General features: G+C 49.4%; 1 protein-coding gene across 9 annotated transcripts in view; it reads left to right on the top strand.

The window, feature by feature from the left end:
• The window catches only part of AKNA (AT-hook transcription factor), a 62,931-nt gene that overhangs the window by 37,302 nt on the left and 7,405 nt on the right, over nucleotides 1–18,224 (top strand). For all 9 annotated transcript variants that reach the window (XM_054520509.2, XM_054520510.2, XM_024252071.3 and 6 more), the window contains 10 exons: nucleotides 1,236–1,402; nucleotides 1,504–1,707; nucleotides 3,137–3,383; nucleotides 4,519–4,625; nucleotides 5,350–5,561; nucleotides 10,733–10,895; nucleotides 13,864–14,040; nucleotides 15,003–15,118; nucleotides 15,779–15,925; nucleotides 17,981–18,076. In XM_054520509.2, coding sequence (XP_054376484.2) covers nucleotides 1,236–1,402; nucleotides 1,504–1,707; nucleotides 3,137–3,383; nucleotides 4,519–4,625; nucleotides 5,350–5,561; nucleotides 10,733–10,895; nucleotides 13,864–14,040; nucleotides 15,003–15,118; nucleotides 15,779–15,925; nucleotides 17,981–18,076 — 1,636 coding nt within the window. The remainder of the gene's footprint in view (nucleotides 1–1,235; nucleotides 1,403–1,503; nucleotides 1,708–3,136; nucleotides 3,384–4,518; nucleotides 4,626–5,349; nucleotides 5,562–10,732; nucleotides 10,896–13,863; nucleotides 14,041–15,002; nucleotides 15,119–15,778; nucleotides 15,926–17,980; nucleotides 18,077–18,224) is intronic.

Here is an 18,224-nt window from a genome sequence, read left to right as displayed (position 1 = left end):
CTAGAGACAGAAAGAGAAAACCCACCCAGCAGGGAAAACAGCTTGTGCAAAGGCCCTGTGGCTAGAGTATGGGAAGAGAAGGGAAAAATAGTCTGAGATGTGGCTGGAGAGGCAGGCAGGGGCCCCATGATGTAGGGGCTTGTGGGTGACATAGAGAGCATGGCCTTAAACTTTGCTGGATTTTCTGGCAGGGGATGACATAAGATGACTTGTGGGTAGGCCAGGCTGAAGCTGGGGAGGTGGCAGGGCAAATGGAGAGGCATGTGTGGACCTGAGAGAGGTTGGGAAGGTATGTTTGAGTGGACTTGGAGTGGCCGTGAGAGGGAAGGGAGACATGGATGGCTCCAGGTTTCTAGCTTGTAGTACTGCACAGATAATGAGGTGAAACCTAGACAAGAGCCCTATAGGAAAGGGGCTTTGTAGAAGGCTGTCTGACCCACACCACGACCCCTTGAGAGACAATCACTATCTCCGTTTTGCAGGCCAGCAAATTGAGTGTAGTGCATTCACACAAATGACAGTGGTGGGGTCTCTATGCCTCCCAAATCCTGTTGCCTGTGCTGCAAAGACTTGTCTGTTGAGGATGGGAGCAGGAAAGAGGGCCTGGCATGCTGGGTAGGGTGGGACACAGGTAGGACATCCCTGACAGCTGAGGTCATGCTGGCCCCATGGTTTGGGGCAAATCTTATGCTGTGCTCTGGCCTAGAGGGTAGGAAAACTCTACCAGGTGCCACTACACACATGAATGGGGAGAAAACCTGAGTACAGTATCTTGAGGGGCCCTCAGGCTCCTGCAGTGAAGGTATTACAGGGGGCTGGGGGGGCCATACTGGAATGGATGGGGGTCAGGAGAGTTAACTCTGGCAGGAAATCTAGGTTCAAATCTCAACTCTGCTCCTTGTTTCTGTTGACTTTGGGCAAATCATTTGAGCATGAGTTACCTGTCTGTAAAATGGGTTGTAATAATCGTAGGTACTGGTGGGGTTGTTGTGACATGATATCTGTATGGTGCCTGGCACACAGTAGGTGCTCAATTCATGGCAGCCAGTATCGAAGACCACACAGCACAGCCCAGTCTCCATAGTTTACACATCCATAAAAGGGTGGTGGGCTTAGTGAGTCTAATGTGCTTCTTACCCCTCAGTCCTCAGCTCAAGCCTGGCAGGAGGTTAAGTGCTTAAAAGTGGTGTTTAAGTATCTGCTGAATCTCTGTCTCTCCATCTTTCTGACCCCAGCCTGCTACCACCACTGCCACCGCCAGCACTGGCCCCTGCCCATTGCACGTAAATGTGGAGGTGAGCTCTGGCAACAGTGAGGTGGAGGACAGGCCACAGGACCCCCTGGCCCGACTCAGGCACAAGGAGCTACAGATGGAGCAAGTTTACCATGGCCTCATGGAGCGGTGAGTGCCACCTGGACCTGACCAGGGTGTCTGGCCAGCATCTGGATCTTGGCTGTCCCCCAGTGGGCAGAGGTCATGCCCCTCTGTGTGTTCTTCTGCAGGTATCTCAGTGTGAAGTCTCTCCCAGAAGCCGTGAGAATGGAGGAGGAGGAAGAAGGAGAGGAGGAGGAGGAGGAGGAAGAGGGGGGAGGTGACTCCCTGGAAGTTGATGGGGTGGATGCAACTCCAGGGAAAGCAGAGGCCACCAGAGTCCTCCCAAGGCAGTGCCCGGTGCAGGCTGAGAAAAGTCATGGGGCTCCCCTGGAGTAAGTCACTGAGCCTTTCCTGCAGAATGTTTGCTTCCACCCTAAAACCACAGGGGTGATCACTGTCAGAGTGAATAAAATAGCGCTTCACAGTTTAGACGTTGCTTACCTGTCCTGCCTCTTCAAGTGAGGAATGTATACCGCTGATAGCCCTTGAAATGATTTTGGGTAGTGTGGGACATGATTTTCAGTAGGACACATGCAGTATTAAAGAACATTATTCTCAGCTGGGCACAGTGGCTCATGCCTGTAATCCCAGCATTGAGGGAGGCCAAGGCAGGTGGATCACTTCAGCCCAGGAGTTCAAGACTAGCCTGAGCAAAATGGCAAAGCCCCATCTCAACAAAAAATACAAAAATTAGCCAGGCATGGTGGTACATGCCTATAGCCCTAGCTATCTGGGAGGCTGAAGCAGGTGGATCTCTTGAGCCCAGGAGGCGGAGATTGCAGTGAGCTGAGATTGGGCCACTGCACTCCAGCCTGGGTGACAGTGTGAGACCCTGTCTCAAAAAAAAAAAGAAAAAAGAATATCATTCTCTTTTTCTGTCTCTGACCTTCTAATGATGCCAAGGAGAAAGTCTCAGTTAGTGCTGTGGTGTCTTTTTTCTTTTTCTTTTTTTGTGCTTTAAGTTCTAGGGTACACGTGCACAACATGCAGGTTTGTTACATATATATACATGTGCCATGTTGGTGTGCTGCACCCATTAACTCGTCATTTAATATTAGGTATATCTCCTAATGCTATCCCTCCCGCCTCCCCCCACCCCACAACAGGCCCCGGTGTGTGATGTTCCCCTTCCTGTGTCCATGTGTTCTCATTGTTCAATTCCCACCTGTGAGTGAGAACATGCGGTATTTGGTTTTTTGTCCTTGTGATAGTTTGCTGAGAGCTGTAGTGTCTTTAATGCCTCTCTTGAACTTCTGTGGAAAAAGAGAGAGAGACAGTGTAAGAGCACACAAGGCCTAGAGCATTTAGCAGGCAAATGGATCTATCTAGTATATGATAATATTCAGGTTTCTCATATTTATCCTCAAAGTTAGTTTCTGTTTGTCATGTGACACACCGATCTTCTGTTTTGAATAGTGATCTAAAATCTTTGGAGTAGATGGAAGTTTATGGAAATGCCTGAAATAGGGAAGGTGGTATGCAAACTCCTTAAGTCTGGGAAATGCTGCTTTAACATTTCCTCTTTGGTGTTGGGTGGGTTTTGTTGGCATCCACATTTTACAGTTGAGAAAAGTGAGGTTGAGAGAGGGGAAGTGCCTTGCCCTAGGTCACACAGCTAGAAGGTGGCAGATCCAGGATGGGCAGCCAGGGATGTCTGACTCCAGAGCTTGTGCCCTGGGCTGCTTGGCTCCTAGGACAGGCCAACCCCTGCGTCAGGGCTGCCCGGCAGAGCTCAAGGATGGTCTTTTCTTCCCATGCCAGGGAGGCCACGGAGAAGATGGTATCTGTGAAGCCACCAGGTTTCCAGGCATCCCTGGCTAGAGACGGGCACATGTCAGGCCTGGGCAAGGCTGAGGCAGCCCCTCCAGGCCCTGGCATGCCACCCCACCCTCCAGGCACCAAGTCCGCAGCATCCCACCAAAGTAGTATGACCAGCCTGGAGGGAAGCGGCATCTCTGAGCGCCTTCCACAGAAGCCTTTGCACCAAGGCAGTGGGCCCCACCTGGAGGTAAGTCTCCACATGGGGAAAGTAAGTTAGACACTTGGATCCTGGGGATTCGAGCTCATCATACAGACGGGAGCGTGATGCGATGTGTTAGCGGGTGGAGATGGAGACCTGCCCAGCTCACACAGATGGTGGTGGTGGGAGCAGACGGACCCAGGTGTCCTGCCTCCTAGCTCCCAGCGTTTCTGTGGGACCTCATTGATCTAGACACATGGGGGAATGGGCCCAGAACCTCAGGGTCATTCCTGGGTCTTCTCAACTTTCTGCTTCTGGGTCTTTCCTTGTGCTACTCCTTCTTGGAATACTTGCTGCTCCTGTCCCTGCCAGCCACAATCCCACCTGACATGCAGGACTTATGCCCAGTGCCACCCCACAAACCTGTCCCTCTTCCAGAGCTCTTGCTTGTCCTCTGAGAGCTTGCAACCCATTGCTTATACTTCTCTGAGCCTGCCCATCACAGCTGGAGAGGCTAGTTCTATGCTCTTTAGAGCAGACATTGCTGCTGCAAAGTCACAGGCCACTATGGAAATGTGACTGTCATAGAATAATGCATATATATGCATGCATGTGCACTTATGCACAAACACACACACACACACACACACACATGCTTCTGTAGCAGGATTCTCTGCACTAGACATGAACTCAGCGAGGGCAGGCGCCTGTGTTGCTCTGTTTGTGTTGTTTGTGCCATGTGTTAAACCCAGCGGGTAGGACCTGTACATATTTGATGGTCTCATTTTTCCAATGCCTTGGGCCTGAGCATTTCCACTGTCAGGTAAGACCATAGTATTCCAGGCCTAAGCCAGGAGACACTGGAAATAAGGCTTTCTCCCTCTCCCCTTGCTAGTCCTTGTCCATGGCCTTGTCTCTCCCAAGGGCTCTGGCTGCCACCCCTCAGGGAGGCAGCACTTGCTGAGGGTCCTCCTGGGGTGCAGAGTCCCTGCTGGTAGCCAGATTCTTGTGCTGAGGCCTGAGAGCCTGAGAGCCCTCACTCCTGGGCCTGGCTGTTGAGAGCTGGTCCAGCATCCCTGGGGTGTGAGCCTCTGGGAGGTGAGGCCAGGCCAGGATTTGGGAAGGGCTTCCCAGTGTGCCTTGGACACATTCCTCAGACATAAAGGGATACTGCCTCTTTCAGGAGACCTGGATGGCGTCCCCGGAGACAGACAGTGGCTTTGTGGGCTCAGAAACAAGCAGAGTTTCACCCCTCACTCAGACTCCAGAGCACCGGCTCTCCCACATCAGGTATCCTGGGATCCCGCCGTTGTCCCGTCAGTGCCACATTCCTGGGACAGCCTGGGAATCACAGTGCCTGTGATGGCCCAGAATAAGAGAGGATGGTCTGTCCATTCACAGGGCCTCATTTCATCCCCTAACCATGATTTCTTGTTCCCATGTTATGGACAGAGGAAACAGCTTCAGAGAGGGGAGTGACTAGTCCAGCCTCACATAGCTAATTTGCGACAGACTGGGAAATTCATTTTTGTTGAGCAAATGAATGGGTGAATGAATAAAAACTACAGGGAGGGCACTGTGAGGTGAACGGAAGACAAGGACAAAGGGCACTCAGGGTGGCTACATGGAACCCAAACGGAAGGGAGAAGGCGGAGGGGACGGGGTGAAGAGTGGAGGGATGGAGCCTCCAAAGCTGGGTGCAGGCCCTTCAGGAGGCCCACATGGCAACCCAAGGGTGCATGCAAAGGAAGGATTAGAAATCCTATTTCTCTTTATGTATTCTACACATAAACTGAGCTTTATTATTTTGCATATTGGGTTGGCCAGTGTACAGTTTATAAAGAAGTGGGCATCTAATGTGTGTGTGTGTCCTTGGAAATATTGTACCACCCGAGAGGCAAAGTTGCAAAGGATGGGAGCTTATTGGGTTAGCATGTGGAGGGGCTCAGATGCTGCCACCTGAGTGTCTCACTCTGTGTGACCCCTGTGTGTCCCTTCCTCCACGGTCCCCCAGCACAGCAGGAACATTAGCCCAGCCCTTTGCTGCATCTGTGCCCAGGGATGGAGCTTCCTACCCCAAGGCCAGGGGTTCTCTGATCCCCAGAAGAGCCATAGAGCCCAGCATACCCCGGAGCCGAGCACAGAGGCATCTCTCCAGCCCCAGTGGGCCTCTCCGGCAGAGGGCACCCAACTTCAGCCTGGAGCGGACGTTGGCAGCTGAGATGGGTGAGTGCAGGAGTCTGGCTTGGCCAGAACTGCATGGATTGAAAAATCAAACAGAAAAACTTGCAGAACCCTTTAGGATATGACGTATTAGCCAGGTTCATTGTACTAAAATTTGAAATTACAGATAAGGTGGACAAAAGGGAACAAAAGAAAAAAAATACTCTGGAAACCATCAGTGCTAACGTTTTGGTGTAGAACCCGTGAGCTGTTCTCTGTGCCGATGTAAATGTGTGTTTGTTTACACATACTGTCATGCACTGCATAGCAACATTTTGCTCAACGACAGACAGCATGCACGGCAGTGGTCCCATAAGATTTTCATGGAGCTGAAAATTCCTTTGGTAGTGATGTTGCAGTCATTGCAGGACAACACTTCACTCACATGTTTGTGGTGATGCTGGTGGAAACAAACCTACTGCGCTGCCGGTCACATGAAAGTACAGTACCAGCCGGGTGCGGCAGCTCCTGCCTGTAATCCCAGCACTTTGGGAGGCCGAGGCAGGCAGATCACCTGAGGTCAGGAGTTCGAGACCAGCCTGGCCAACATGGTGAAACCCCGTCTCTACTAAAAATACAAAAAATTAGCCAGGCGTGGTGGCAGGTGCCTATAATCCCAGCTGCTCGGGAGGCTGAGGCAGGAGAATTGCTTGAACCTGAGAGGTGGAGGTTGCAGTGAGCTGCAATCGCGCCATTGCACTCTAGCCTGGGCAACAGAGCGAGACTCTGTCTCAAAAAAAAAAAAAAAAAGTACAGTACAGGCCTGGCTTGGTGGCGGCTTATGCCTGTAATCTCAGCACTTTGGGAGGCCAAGGTGGGAGGATCACTTAAGGCCAGGATCACCTGTGGCCAACATGACAAAATCCCGTCTCTATTAAAAATACAAAAGTTAGCCAGGCGTGGTGGCTTACGACTGTAATCCCAGCTACTCAGGAGGCTGAGGCATGAGAATCGCTTGAACCTGAGAGGTGGAGGCAGAGGTTTCAGTGAGCTGAGATCGCACCACTGCACACCAGCCTGGGTGACAGAGCAAGACTCTGTCTCAAAAAAAAAAAAAAAAGGTACAGTATAGCACCTACAATTATGTACAGTACATAATACTTGATAACTAATGACTCTGTTACTGGATTATGTATTTACTATACTTTTAATCATTATTTTAGAGTGTATTTCTTCTACTTATTTTAAAAATGTTAACTATTAAATAGCCTCAGGTAGTCCTTCGGGAGTTATTCCAGAAGAAGGCGTTGTTATCACAGATGACAGTGCTATTATTGCCCCGGAAGAACAAGATGTGGAGGTAGAAGACAGGGATATTGATGACCCTGACCCTGTGCAGGCCTAGGCTAATGTGTGTGTGTGTGTCTGTGTGTGTGTGTGTGTGTGTCTGTGTGTCTGTGTCTCTGTGTGTGTGTGTGTGTGTGTGTCTGCATGTGTGTCTGCGTGTGTGTGTGTCTGCGTGTGTGTCTGTGTGTGGGTGTCTGTGTATGTCTGTGTGTGTGTGTCTGTGTGTGTCTGTGTGTGTCTGTGTGTGTGTGTGTGTCTTAGTTTCTAACAGAAAAGTTTTTAAAGTTTTTAAAAAAAAAGTTAAAAATAGAAAAAAGCTTATAAGGATATCAAAGAAAGTATTTTTGTACTCTACAATTTATTTTTAAGTTAAATGTTATTATGAAAGAGTCAAAAGGTTAAAAACCATTTAAAAGCTTATAAAGTAAAAATGTTACTGTAAGTTAAACTTGATTAATTATTGAAGAAAAACTTTTTTATAAATGTTGTAAATTTAGCCTAAGTGTATGGTGTTTATAAAGTCTACAGCAGTGTACAGTAATGTCCTAGTCCTTCACATTCACTCACCACTCACTCACTGACTCACCCAGAGCAACTTCCAGTCCTGTGAGGTGTACCATTTTTTAAATCTTTTATACCGTATTTTTATGGTCTCTTTTCTAAGTTTAGATACACAAATACTTACCATTGTGTTACAGTTACCTACAGTATTCAGCAGGCAATGTTGTAGAGGTTTGTAGCCTAGAGGTAATGGGCTATTCCATCTGCCTCACATATGTAGTAGGTGTGGGTAATCTATGATGTTTGTGACGTGGTGAAACAGAATAACAATGTGTTTCTGTGAACTTGTACCCAATATTAAGTGATGCATGACTATACTTAAAACAGAAGTGAGGATGAAATTGGAAATCATCATTCTCAGTAAACTATCGCAAGAACAAAAAACCAAACACCGCATATTCTCACTCATAGGTGGGAATTGAACAATGAGAACATATGGACACAGGAAGGGGAACATCACACTTCGGGGACTGTTGTGGGGTGGGGGGAGGGGGGAGGGATAGCATTGGGAGATATACCTAATGCTAGATGACGAGTTAGTGGGTGCAGCGCACCAGCATGGTACATGTATACATATGTAACTTACCTGCACATTGCGCACATGTACCATAAAACCTAAAGTATAATAATAATAATAATAATAATAATAATAATAAAAGGAAAAAAAGAAATAAATAAAACAGGAGTGAGGCCGGGCACAGTGGCTCACGCCTGTAATCCTAACACTTTGGGAGGCTGAGGCGGGTGGATCACCTGAGGTCAGAAGCTCAAGACCAGCCTGGCCAACATGGCAAAACCCCATCTCCACTAAAAATACAAAAATTAGCCAGATGTGGTGGTGGGCACCTATAATCCCAGCTACTCAGGAGGCTGAGGCAGGAGAATGGCTTGAACCCGGGGGTGGAGATTGCAGTGAGCTGAGATTGCGCCACTTCACTTCAGCCTGGGCAAAAGAGCAAAACTCCATCTCAAAAAACACACACAAAAAAAACAAAAAATGAGATCATTTTATATGTGAATATTTGGCAACCTCCTTTTTTCACTAAATTGTATTATAAACACTTTCCATGTCTATGAAATCTATATGTGATTCAGTTTTTGACCTTTAGAAATACACATGAATTATTTATTGAAATTAAAAAACACCAAAAAGAACTTAAATTGATGAGTTTTTACAAGGTGAACAGAGACCAAGAAACTCAGTATGATCTGAACCCCAGAACCCCACTGAATTCCCCTTCAGTCACTACCTGCTCTCCAAACATAACCACTGTTCTGACTTCTGACACCTCAGATTAGCTGTGCCTAAAAGGTTCATCTTTTTTCTTTTTTGAGACGGAGTCTCGCTCTGTTGTCCAGGCTGGAGTGCAATGGTGCACTCTCTGCTCACTGCAACATCCACCTCCCAGGTTCAAGAGATTCTCCTGCCTCAGCCTCTTGAGAAGCTGAGATTATAGGCACACGCCACCACGCCTGGCTAATTTTTGTATTTTTAGTGGAGATGGGGTTTCACCATGTTGGTCAGGCTGGTCTTGAACTCCTGACCTTGTGACCCGCCCGCCTCAGCCTCCCAAAGTGCTGGGATTACTGGCATGAGCCACCACGCCCAGCCAGTTCATTATTTTAAAAACATTTTTAATTAAACTTTTTTTTTTTGAGATAGAGTCTCACTCTGTCCCCCAGGCTGGTATGTAGTGGTGCAATCTCAGCTCACTGCAACCTCCACCACTCAGGTTCAAGTGATTCTCCAGCCTCAGCCTCCTGAGTAGCTGGGACTACAGGTGTGCACCACTGCATCCAGCTAATTTTTGTATTTTTAGTAGAAATGGGGTTTCACCATGTTGGCTAGGCTAGTCTCAAACTCCTGACCTCAAGTGATCCGCCCGCCTCAGCCTCCCAAAGTGCTGGGATAATAGGTGTGAGCCACCACACCCGGCCTTTAATTAAACTTTTTATTTGGAGATAATTGTAGATTCACATGCAGTTATAAGAAATAATACACAGAGATCCCATGTGCCTTTACTCAGTTTCCCCCAGTGAGACTATCTTGCAAAACTGTAGTACAATGTCACAGCCAGATGTTGACATTCATGCAGTCAAGATACGGAACATTCCATCACCACAAGGAGCCTCATGCTACACTTTCATAGGTACACCCACTTCCCTCCTGCCCCCAGCCTGTCCTTAACCCCTGCCCCCAGCCTGTCCTTAACCCCTGCCCCCAGCCTGTCCTTAACCCCTGCCCCCAGCCTGTCCTTAACCCCTGCCCCCAGCCTGTCCTTAACCCCTGGTAAGCACTAATCTGTTCTCCATTTCTATAATTTTATCATTTCAGAATGTTCCATAAATAGAATCATATACGATGTAACCTTTTGGGATTGGCTTTTCACTCAGCATAATTCTCTGGAGATTTATCTAGATTATTCTGTGTATTAATAGTTAGCTCCTTTATATATTGCTGAGTAGTATTCCAAGGGTTTCATTGCTTTTATTTTTTATTTATTTCTTTATTGTTTTTGAGACAGGGTCTTGCTCTGTCACCCAGGCTGCAGTGCAGTGTCGCCATTATGGCTGACTGCAGCCTTGGCCTCCCTGGCCCAAGCAATCCTCCTGCTTCAGCCTCCCAAGTAGCTGGGACCAAAGGGGCATACCTCCACATCCAGCTAATTTTTTTATATATATAATTTTTTTTTTTTTTTTTTGCAAAGATGGGGTCTTTCTATATTACCTAGGCTAGACTCAAACTTGGCTCAAGCAATCCTCCCGTCTCAGCCTCCCAGAGTGCTGGGATTACAGGCGTGAGCCACCATGTCTGTCCAGTTCATTGCTTTTAATGCAGGGGCCGGATTAGTGGTTTTTAACATTTGGTCACCCATCCCTTTGGGAGATTCGTTAAAAGTTATTAATGCTCTCCCCAGAAACATGCATACATGGAAAGAGGTGACTATAATTTCAGAGGAGGCTCTGAAGCCAGCCCCACAACAACATGGTGAGAAGGTGATCAAGTCTTGGGGGACCCAAGTGAAGAAGTGATTAATTCTTTGCAGGGGAAGTTCCTGAAGACTCAGATGGTGTCATGGTGGGTGGGAGGAGGGGTTCTGGTTAGAAACAGCGGGGCAGGCCCAGCTCAGCACCCCACACTCCCAGCAAAATCTAGATCTTCTGGTTTGGAGGCCAGTGTGGGTCATTGGCCTCATCAGGAGCTTCCTTTTGACCTTGAACTAGGCACCGTCTCTTCACTTCCCCCATCATTCCACCTGCACAAGTGTGAGCTTGGAAGTTCTCTCTGCTTAAACTCACTTTGGGTTCTCTCTCTGCCTCCCTAGCGGTTCCTGGCTCAGAGTTTGAGGGGCACAAACGGATTTCTGAACAGCTCCTTCCCAGCAAGACAATCAGCCCACCCCCAGCCCCCGCCCCTGCCGCTGCCCCTTTACCCCGTGGACCAACAGAGACCATCCCCAACTTCCTGCTCACCAGGGCAGGGCGAGAGTAAGTTAGACACTTGGATCCTGGGGATTCGAGCTCATCATACAGACGGGAACATGATGTGACGTGTTAGCGGGTGGAGGTGGAGACCTGCCCAGCTCACACAGATGGTGGTGATAGGAGCAGACGGACCCAGATGTCCTGCCTCCCAGCTCCCAGCGTTTCTGTGGGACCTCATTGATCTAGACATCGAGGACACTTCTCCAGCCAGTGGAATATGACCTAAAGATTCACCTTTCTGGTGCTGACACTTCTCCCCTCTCTCTCCATCATCTCCTTTCCAAGACAAGCCTGTCCTTTCCAGGGCTATCTTTTCTGCAATTTGCCCATTGATTGTATGGACCAAGAAGCTACTGCCTTCTGAGTTTTTCTTTTCTTTTTTTGGTTCGTGTGCATTTTTTCTACTAAGAAAGTTCCACTTCCTTGGTTGAACAGAAATGGTAAAATCTCTTGGTCAGTTCTCTCACACCTCCTCTTAGTTGCTTTTGGCCAATGATCACTCACATGCCCTTGCTGGAGCGGGTGTCTGTCCCGGGATGCGCTGGGGAGACTGCTCAGTGGTGGCCCAGCCAAGGCTTCTTTGGCTCGAACAGGCATGAGGCTGTCATGTTGCCTACGTGCCAAGTTGTGTCCAGCTGCTGGCGTTTGGCTTCCTTGTCTGAATTTAGTAAGTCTACCCCTGCCTGCTCCCCTGACATCAGTAGAGGAATTAGAGGCTTGTTTGTATAGGGTATGCCAGCCCTTGGGAATACAATAGTGGACAAGACTCTATCCTAGGCCTCATAAGGCTTACCATCTTGTAGGATGAACAGACAAAGAAACAGGCAGTGGCGCCCTCCATTGTGATAAGTACAGTGATGGCAGAGGACTAAAGGACTGTGGGAGCACAGTGAAGGAGCATCTAGTCCAGTTAGAGGCTTCAGGGAGGGCTTCCTGGAGGAAGTGGTATCTCAGCAGACATCAGAAGGAAGAGAGGTAGAAGAGTATCTTCAGCATAGGGAATGGCATGTGCAAAGGCCTAGAGGTGAGAGAGTGCCCATCACCTTGGAGGAGCTAAACGGTCAGCCAGATCCTCTAGTGTGAGGGGGTGGGGTGTTGAGCAGTTAAGGAAGAGAGGGGTAGAGAGGAGAGACCTATGGGAGATGCTACAGGGCCTGAAGTCCATGGGTGAGGGGAGACGTTCACTGCATATTCCGTGAGTGCACAAAGGCTGAGAGGACAGGGAAGGGGATTTTAAGCAGGGACGTAGCATAGGCAGGTTTATGTTTTAGAGTTCTCTGGCCACCAGCAGGGTGAGAACGGAGGCCAAGAGACTGCTGAGAAGGCTGCCGCATCCAGGAGAGAGATGATGGGGACTGGGTTCTCGGGGAGGGCCCCTGCAGAGGGGAAGAAGGGATTCATTTGGGAAGAGGTATTTTGGAGGTTGGGCCCATGAGACTTGGTAGCTGATTAACTTCAGGGATGTTCAGGGAAGGAGAGGGTCTAGGTCTAGAGTGACTCAGATTTCTGTCTGGCCAGTCAGGTAGATGCTGATGCCATGTGCAGAAACAGGGGAGTAAGTTTGCGGAGAAAGATGAATGTTAAGTGCCAGCTGGCACTCAGTAAGAAACTAAAGAGTTACGTCAGAGAGACTGAGATACCCAAGTGGCTGACTCACACCCCCGGCCTGGTAAGTCTTTTTTTTAGTGCCTTCTGACTGGGAGCCAGAGCTCTCCCTTGCAGGAGTTAACTGGGGGCGGGGAGATGTCACTCTCCAGTAGCCACCGCCCACCCTTGCCCTCGTGGCTTTGCCTCAGAAACACCAGCAAGCGTCTCCCTGGGGATTACCAAGGGAACCCGCTGCCCTCAGACACACACATTCAGCGCTGGGGCACAGCCAGGAAGAGGCCTCCACTCCTTCTGACACACTCGTGTGAGCGCTCATGTCTGCTGGAGGCAGCACCAGGGGACACTCACCCAGGAGTCCAGGGGCCACCAGGCAAGAACGGCCCCAGTGGGAATTCCCACCCCAGAAGCCAGACCAAGGAGTAGATGTGGAGCCTGCATCAGCCTGGAGGGTGGCTTTGCTGAGCCCGGCTCTAACGCTGCTCTGTGGTTGAGGGGGTCTTGTGGGGAGGGGTATCTGGGTGGGATTGTCTGCTGCGGTGTCAGCAATGCCCACAAAACAAGACCCTGAAGATGCAGGGACTGATTGGAGAGAAACGCAAACAGGATTTACTCCCTCAATGCTGGCGGCTGGAGGTTGGACCATGTTGGGGGTTTCACCAGGATTTACTACAGCCTTGCAGACAGCTTCCAGCCTGCTCTCAGTCAGCCCTCCCGGTTCAGGTGGTGCTAGGAAGCATCGAGGTGTCTCCCTGTCCGCTCTCCACTCACAGCGCTTTATTCTGCTCCGTCTCAGAGCCCAGATCCACTGCAGTACTGTTTCCTGAGCACCTACAAGGTGCAGGGCCTCAGGGGTTATAAGACAGGAAGCCCGCTTCCTTCTTGTCTGCTGGCAGCTCACTGCCTGTGTGGGGAGATGGTTGACAAGCATCTTCTGCCAGGTCTGGAGGGATGGGCTTGCACGGTGGCAGGAAGAGGAGCTGGGCCTGGACAGAGAGTGAAGGTTGGTATTTTATGGCAGAACTGTAGCTAGGGCCCTCTTTATGCTGCATCCTCATCTCCACCTCGAGAATTTGTCACTGGTGTTTCTGAACAGCTACTCAGACCCCATGTGTTAGGAAGGGAAAACTTCAAAGAAAGGTTCTGTTTTGTTCACTGAATGCACAGGGACATGAACTCAGAAAGGTGTCAAGTTGTGTAGCAAGAAAAGTGTTGCACAGGAAAGTTCTAGAATCATTTGACAGCAGAGATAGACCCTGTTCCCACTGTGAAGGGACAAAGGCTGCCGCATCCTGGCATACTCGGGTGGCTGCAGCTCTGTTCCTCATGCCTCTGTTCTTTGTTTCTGTCTCCACTCCAACCCCAGCCAGGCCATCTGTGAGCTGCAAGAAGAGGTGTCCCGGCTCCGTCTGCGGCTGGAGGACAGCCTGCACCGGCCACTCCAGGGCAGCCCGACACGCCCAGTGTCTGCCTTTGACCGCCCCACCCGGACCCGCGGCCGGCCAGCAGACTCCCCAGCCACCTGGGGCTCCCATTGTGGCAGGTGGGTGACCTCAAAACTCCCACCTCTGTCCTGGTGGCAGCTACAGAAGATAGTCTTGGCTGGCCTCTGGCTCTCCCCAGACATATGGACTCAGGCACTGCCACATCCCTCTCTCACTCATTCATTCATTCACTGTTGAATTTGTTCACTGTGCAGTATTTGCTGCACAAAAGAATATATAAACCTCTATGTTAATAATAAAGAATATGCCGGGCGCAGTGGCTCACGCCTGTAATCCAGCACTTTGGGAGGCTGAGGCGGGCAGATCACGAGTTCAGGAGTTCGAAATCAGCCTGACCAACATGGTGAAACCCTGTCTCTACGAAAAACACAAAAATTAGCTGGGCGTGGTGGTGTGCGCCTGTAATCCCAGCTACTCAGGAGGCTGAGGCAGGAGAATTGCTTGAAACCGGGAGGCAGAGGTTGCAGTGAGCTGAGATTGTGCCACTGCACTCCAGCCTGGGCAACAGAGAGAGACTCTGTCTCAAAATAATAGTAATAATAATAATAATAATAATAATATAATAAAGAATAATACAGTGAATATCCCTGGACCCACCACCCAACCAAAGAGTTAGAACATTGCCAGGATGCCTACGTTCTCACCCACTAATTTGGTGTTGGTTCATTTATGACAATGACATAAAATCAGCTGGCTTCTTTTGAGTCTTTCTATGGGAGGGCAGTTGATAAAGGGTTTTATGAACATTTTCTCATTAATCTTTTTATAACCCTCTGAGGTAATTGCTCTTATTATCCCCACTTGACAGATGAGGAAACTGAGGGTCAGAGAGGCTCAGAGCCATTTTCTGTGAAACTGACTTCAGAGTCTGGCTTTGACTTCTATACTCTCTTCCTTCCATTGTGTTAGAGCATTTCTCCAGGTTGAGCTTCTCACACATAACCTTTAAAGGCCGCACAAAACCTCATCCAATGACATCATCTCTCTTTCCTTTTGCTAGTAAATCCACAGAGAGATTGCCTGGTGAGCCTAGAGGTGAAGAGCAGATTCTCCCTCCAGGAAGGCAGCGAGCCAGGTCTTCCTCAGTGCCTCGGGAGGTGCTCCGACTGTCCCTGAGTAAGTGACCACCTGCAAAGGCTGATTTCCAGAGGCCACAGTCTGAGCATGTTGGCTCAGTGGTCAGGGACCACAGCAACAGTATTCAAGGAAACTTGGAGAAGGGTTTTTGTGCATCGGTTTTAGGATATTATAGTGCTGTGAAGCACAGAGCCCTTCTAATGTCCTGCACACCTACTGTGTGTAGGGTGTCTGTAAGGGCTTTGTAGCTGCCGTCTTGCTTAACCTCCACTGCAAGATGGTCATATTATCCACATTTCACAGATAAGGGCGCTGAGGCCCAGTGAGCGCAGGGGATGTGCTAAAGGATCAGGGCTCTGGAGTCAGTAGCCGGGATCAACCAAGCTCCCCTCCACTTGTCCTTGGCCGAGTTTTTTACCTGCTCTGAGCAGTTAAAGGGACAGCTCACCATGTAGTTATAACAGTGTCCACATCGTGGGATTGCTGTGAAGGTGCCCAACACGGCACACACAGAGCGTCTAGACTAGTACTTGGCACGGGGGCAGGGTTCTGGAAATGCCAGCTGTTACTCCTAAGGGGGAGATTGGGGATTAAAACCCAGGCATCCACCCCAGAGCCTAAACTCATGGTATACCCACTCCTTGAGAAGTGTGACCCCCACCCCTTGCCCCGTCTGATGCCCCACCTTTTCTACCCCAGGTTCAGAATCTGAGCTGCCCTCCCCACCACTGTTCTCTGAGAAGAGCAAGACCACCAAGGACAGTCCACAGGCAGCTCGGGATGGAAAGAGAGGGGTGGGCAGTGCTGGATGGCCAGACAGGGTCACCTTCCAAGGCCAATACACAGGTAGGTCAGGAGGGAGGGCCGGGATGGGTGCAGCTCCTGGCGTCAGCGGGGGCTCCTCTGTTATGAGAAGCCCTTTCCATATACCCAGTGGGCCATTCAAATATCATTTTCTATCAGTTCTGTGATATGAAAACCAGCAGGGAGCATTGCCTCCATGAATCTCGGTGCACTTGTTCATTCATTCATTCATTCATTCAGCAAACACTTTCTGATGCCTCCCCTTTGCCAGGGCCCATGCTTGGTTCTGGGAAATCTGTTCAGCTGGTCGATCCTAAAGAAGTTCTGATCACCTGCGTTTTCCGGCTCGGAGCATACAGGGTGGACACTGAATTGGATGTGCCATTTGCGCCTGGCTTCCTTCAGGTTCTCCTTTCCAGAGGGCCCCTGTGTCTCAGAAGTAGGACCTGGCACAGAGTAAAGACTTGAGATGACACATGGTAGCATTTCAAGTGCTTATAACATTAACGCAAAAATATGGGTTGGGTGTGGTGGCTCACACCTCTAATCCCGGCACTTTGGGAGGCCGAGGTGGGAGGATCACCTGAGATCAGTAGTTCAAGACCAGCCTGGCCAATGTGACAAAACCCCATTTCTACTAAAAATACAAAAAAAAAAAAATTAGCTGGGTGTGGTGACAGGTGCCTGTAATCCCAGTTATTTGGGAGGCTGAGGCACAAGACTCTCTTGAACCCAGGAGGCAGAGATTGCAGTGAGCCGAGATCGCGCCATTGCACTTCAGCCTGGGTGACAGTGAGACTCCATCTCAAAAATAAATAAATATGTGTATATATGGATATGGTTCTCACCTTCATGAATCTGACTGTAGCAGAGAAGGTGATAACCAATAGGTAATTATAGTAAAGGCATCGTCTCTCACAGACACCTTGCAGAAGAGGGAGGGCTGCTAACCTCAGATTCTGGGGACAAGGCAAGAGGCCAGAGGCACACTCTGCTCCATGGAGCGTAATGAGGGAGTCGACAGAGGCCAAGGAATTAGAAACGACAGTAGCAGGAACACCTCCAAGCTCACCGGACAATCTCTCTGTGGACTTACTAGCAAAAGGAAAGAGATGATATCATTGGATGAGGTTTTGTGCAGCCTTTAAAGGTGATCTCAACCCTTAAAAGTGAGCTCAACCTGGAGAAATGCTTCCAACACAATGAGAGGAAGAGAGTATAGAAGTCAGAACCAAAGACTCTGAAGTCAGTCTCACAGAAAATGGCTCTGAGCCTCTCTGACCCTCAGAGTCCTCATCTGTCACATGGGGAAAATAAGAGCAATTACCTTCAGCGCCACATACACAAAGCCCAGAACAGCACAGGAGGGAAATGAGATGATGAGACCTCTCCACAGTGGCTTCAGGTGTCACCCAGAAGGCCTTATTTGAAACTCAAGGGTGGATAAGGCAGGAGGTGGTGGGGCTGGGTGATGTTATTAGAAAGCCACAGTCCGTCCAGCTTTCTAATAACATCAAGTGCTTTCCATCTGCCAGGCACTGGGCGGAGCACGACACGGATACGGCCCCATTCAATTCTCCCAACAAGCCTGTGAAATGGGCGCTATGTTTATCCCCATGTTACAGCCACTCAGAGCATGGGGAGAAAACACCACTGACCCCGTGCCTGAGCCATTCAGATCCAAACCAGCAAGTTGGGGTGTGGGGAATAGCATCACTTGTTCATTTCTTCTTGTTGCTTTGCTTATCATTTCCTCCTGGCCTGCTTTCAAATCCTGACTTAGCCTGGGTGTGTTGGTTGCTACTGGATGTCAGCTGGTTCTAGGATCTGAGATGAAACAGAATAGGAGTCTGGAAAAAGCTTACAATAAACAGACACAAAGATGTTCGGTGATGTATATGTGTGTAGGTGTGTCATACTTAAATATGTACATGTTTTACACATGATGTGTGTATGCACACTCAACGTGTGCACACATGAGAGAGACAGAGACTATTAAAACCATTTGGAGGAAGAGGAGATCATTATTCCAGAATCCTCCTCAATTTTGCATCCATCCACAGGGCTGATACTGACAGTCCTGGTTTCTTTCCCCAGGCCACGAATACCATGTTCTGTCCCCTAAGGCGGTCCCAAAAGGCAATGGCACAGTCTCCTGTCCCCACTGCCGGCCCATTAGGACCCAGGATGCGGGTAAGGAATGGTACCTGGAAAACTGGCCCAGGCAGCTGTGGCTGCAGCTCCTTGCCCTCAGGGGAGTGTGTACTTGACAAGATCTGGCCTGCCCTGAACTTAGCAGTGGGTTATAGGGACAGACCAGGGAAGAGGATTTTTCTGGGTG

Source organism: Pongo abelii, chromosome 13 (assembly GCF_028885655.2).
Source record: "Pongo abelii isolate AG06213 chromosome 13, NHGRI_mPonAbe1-v2.0_pri, whole genome shotgun sequence".
NCBI classification, from domain to species: domain Eukaryota; kingdom Metazoa; phylum Chordata; class Mammalia; order Primates; family Hominidae; genus Pongo; species Pongo abelii.
The sequence above is the reverse complement of the archived record's forward strand: the minus strand, read 5'-3'. Positions and strand labels throughout refer to the sequence as shown.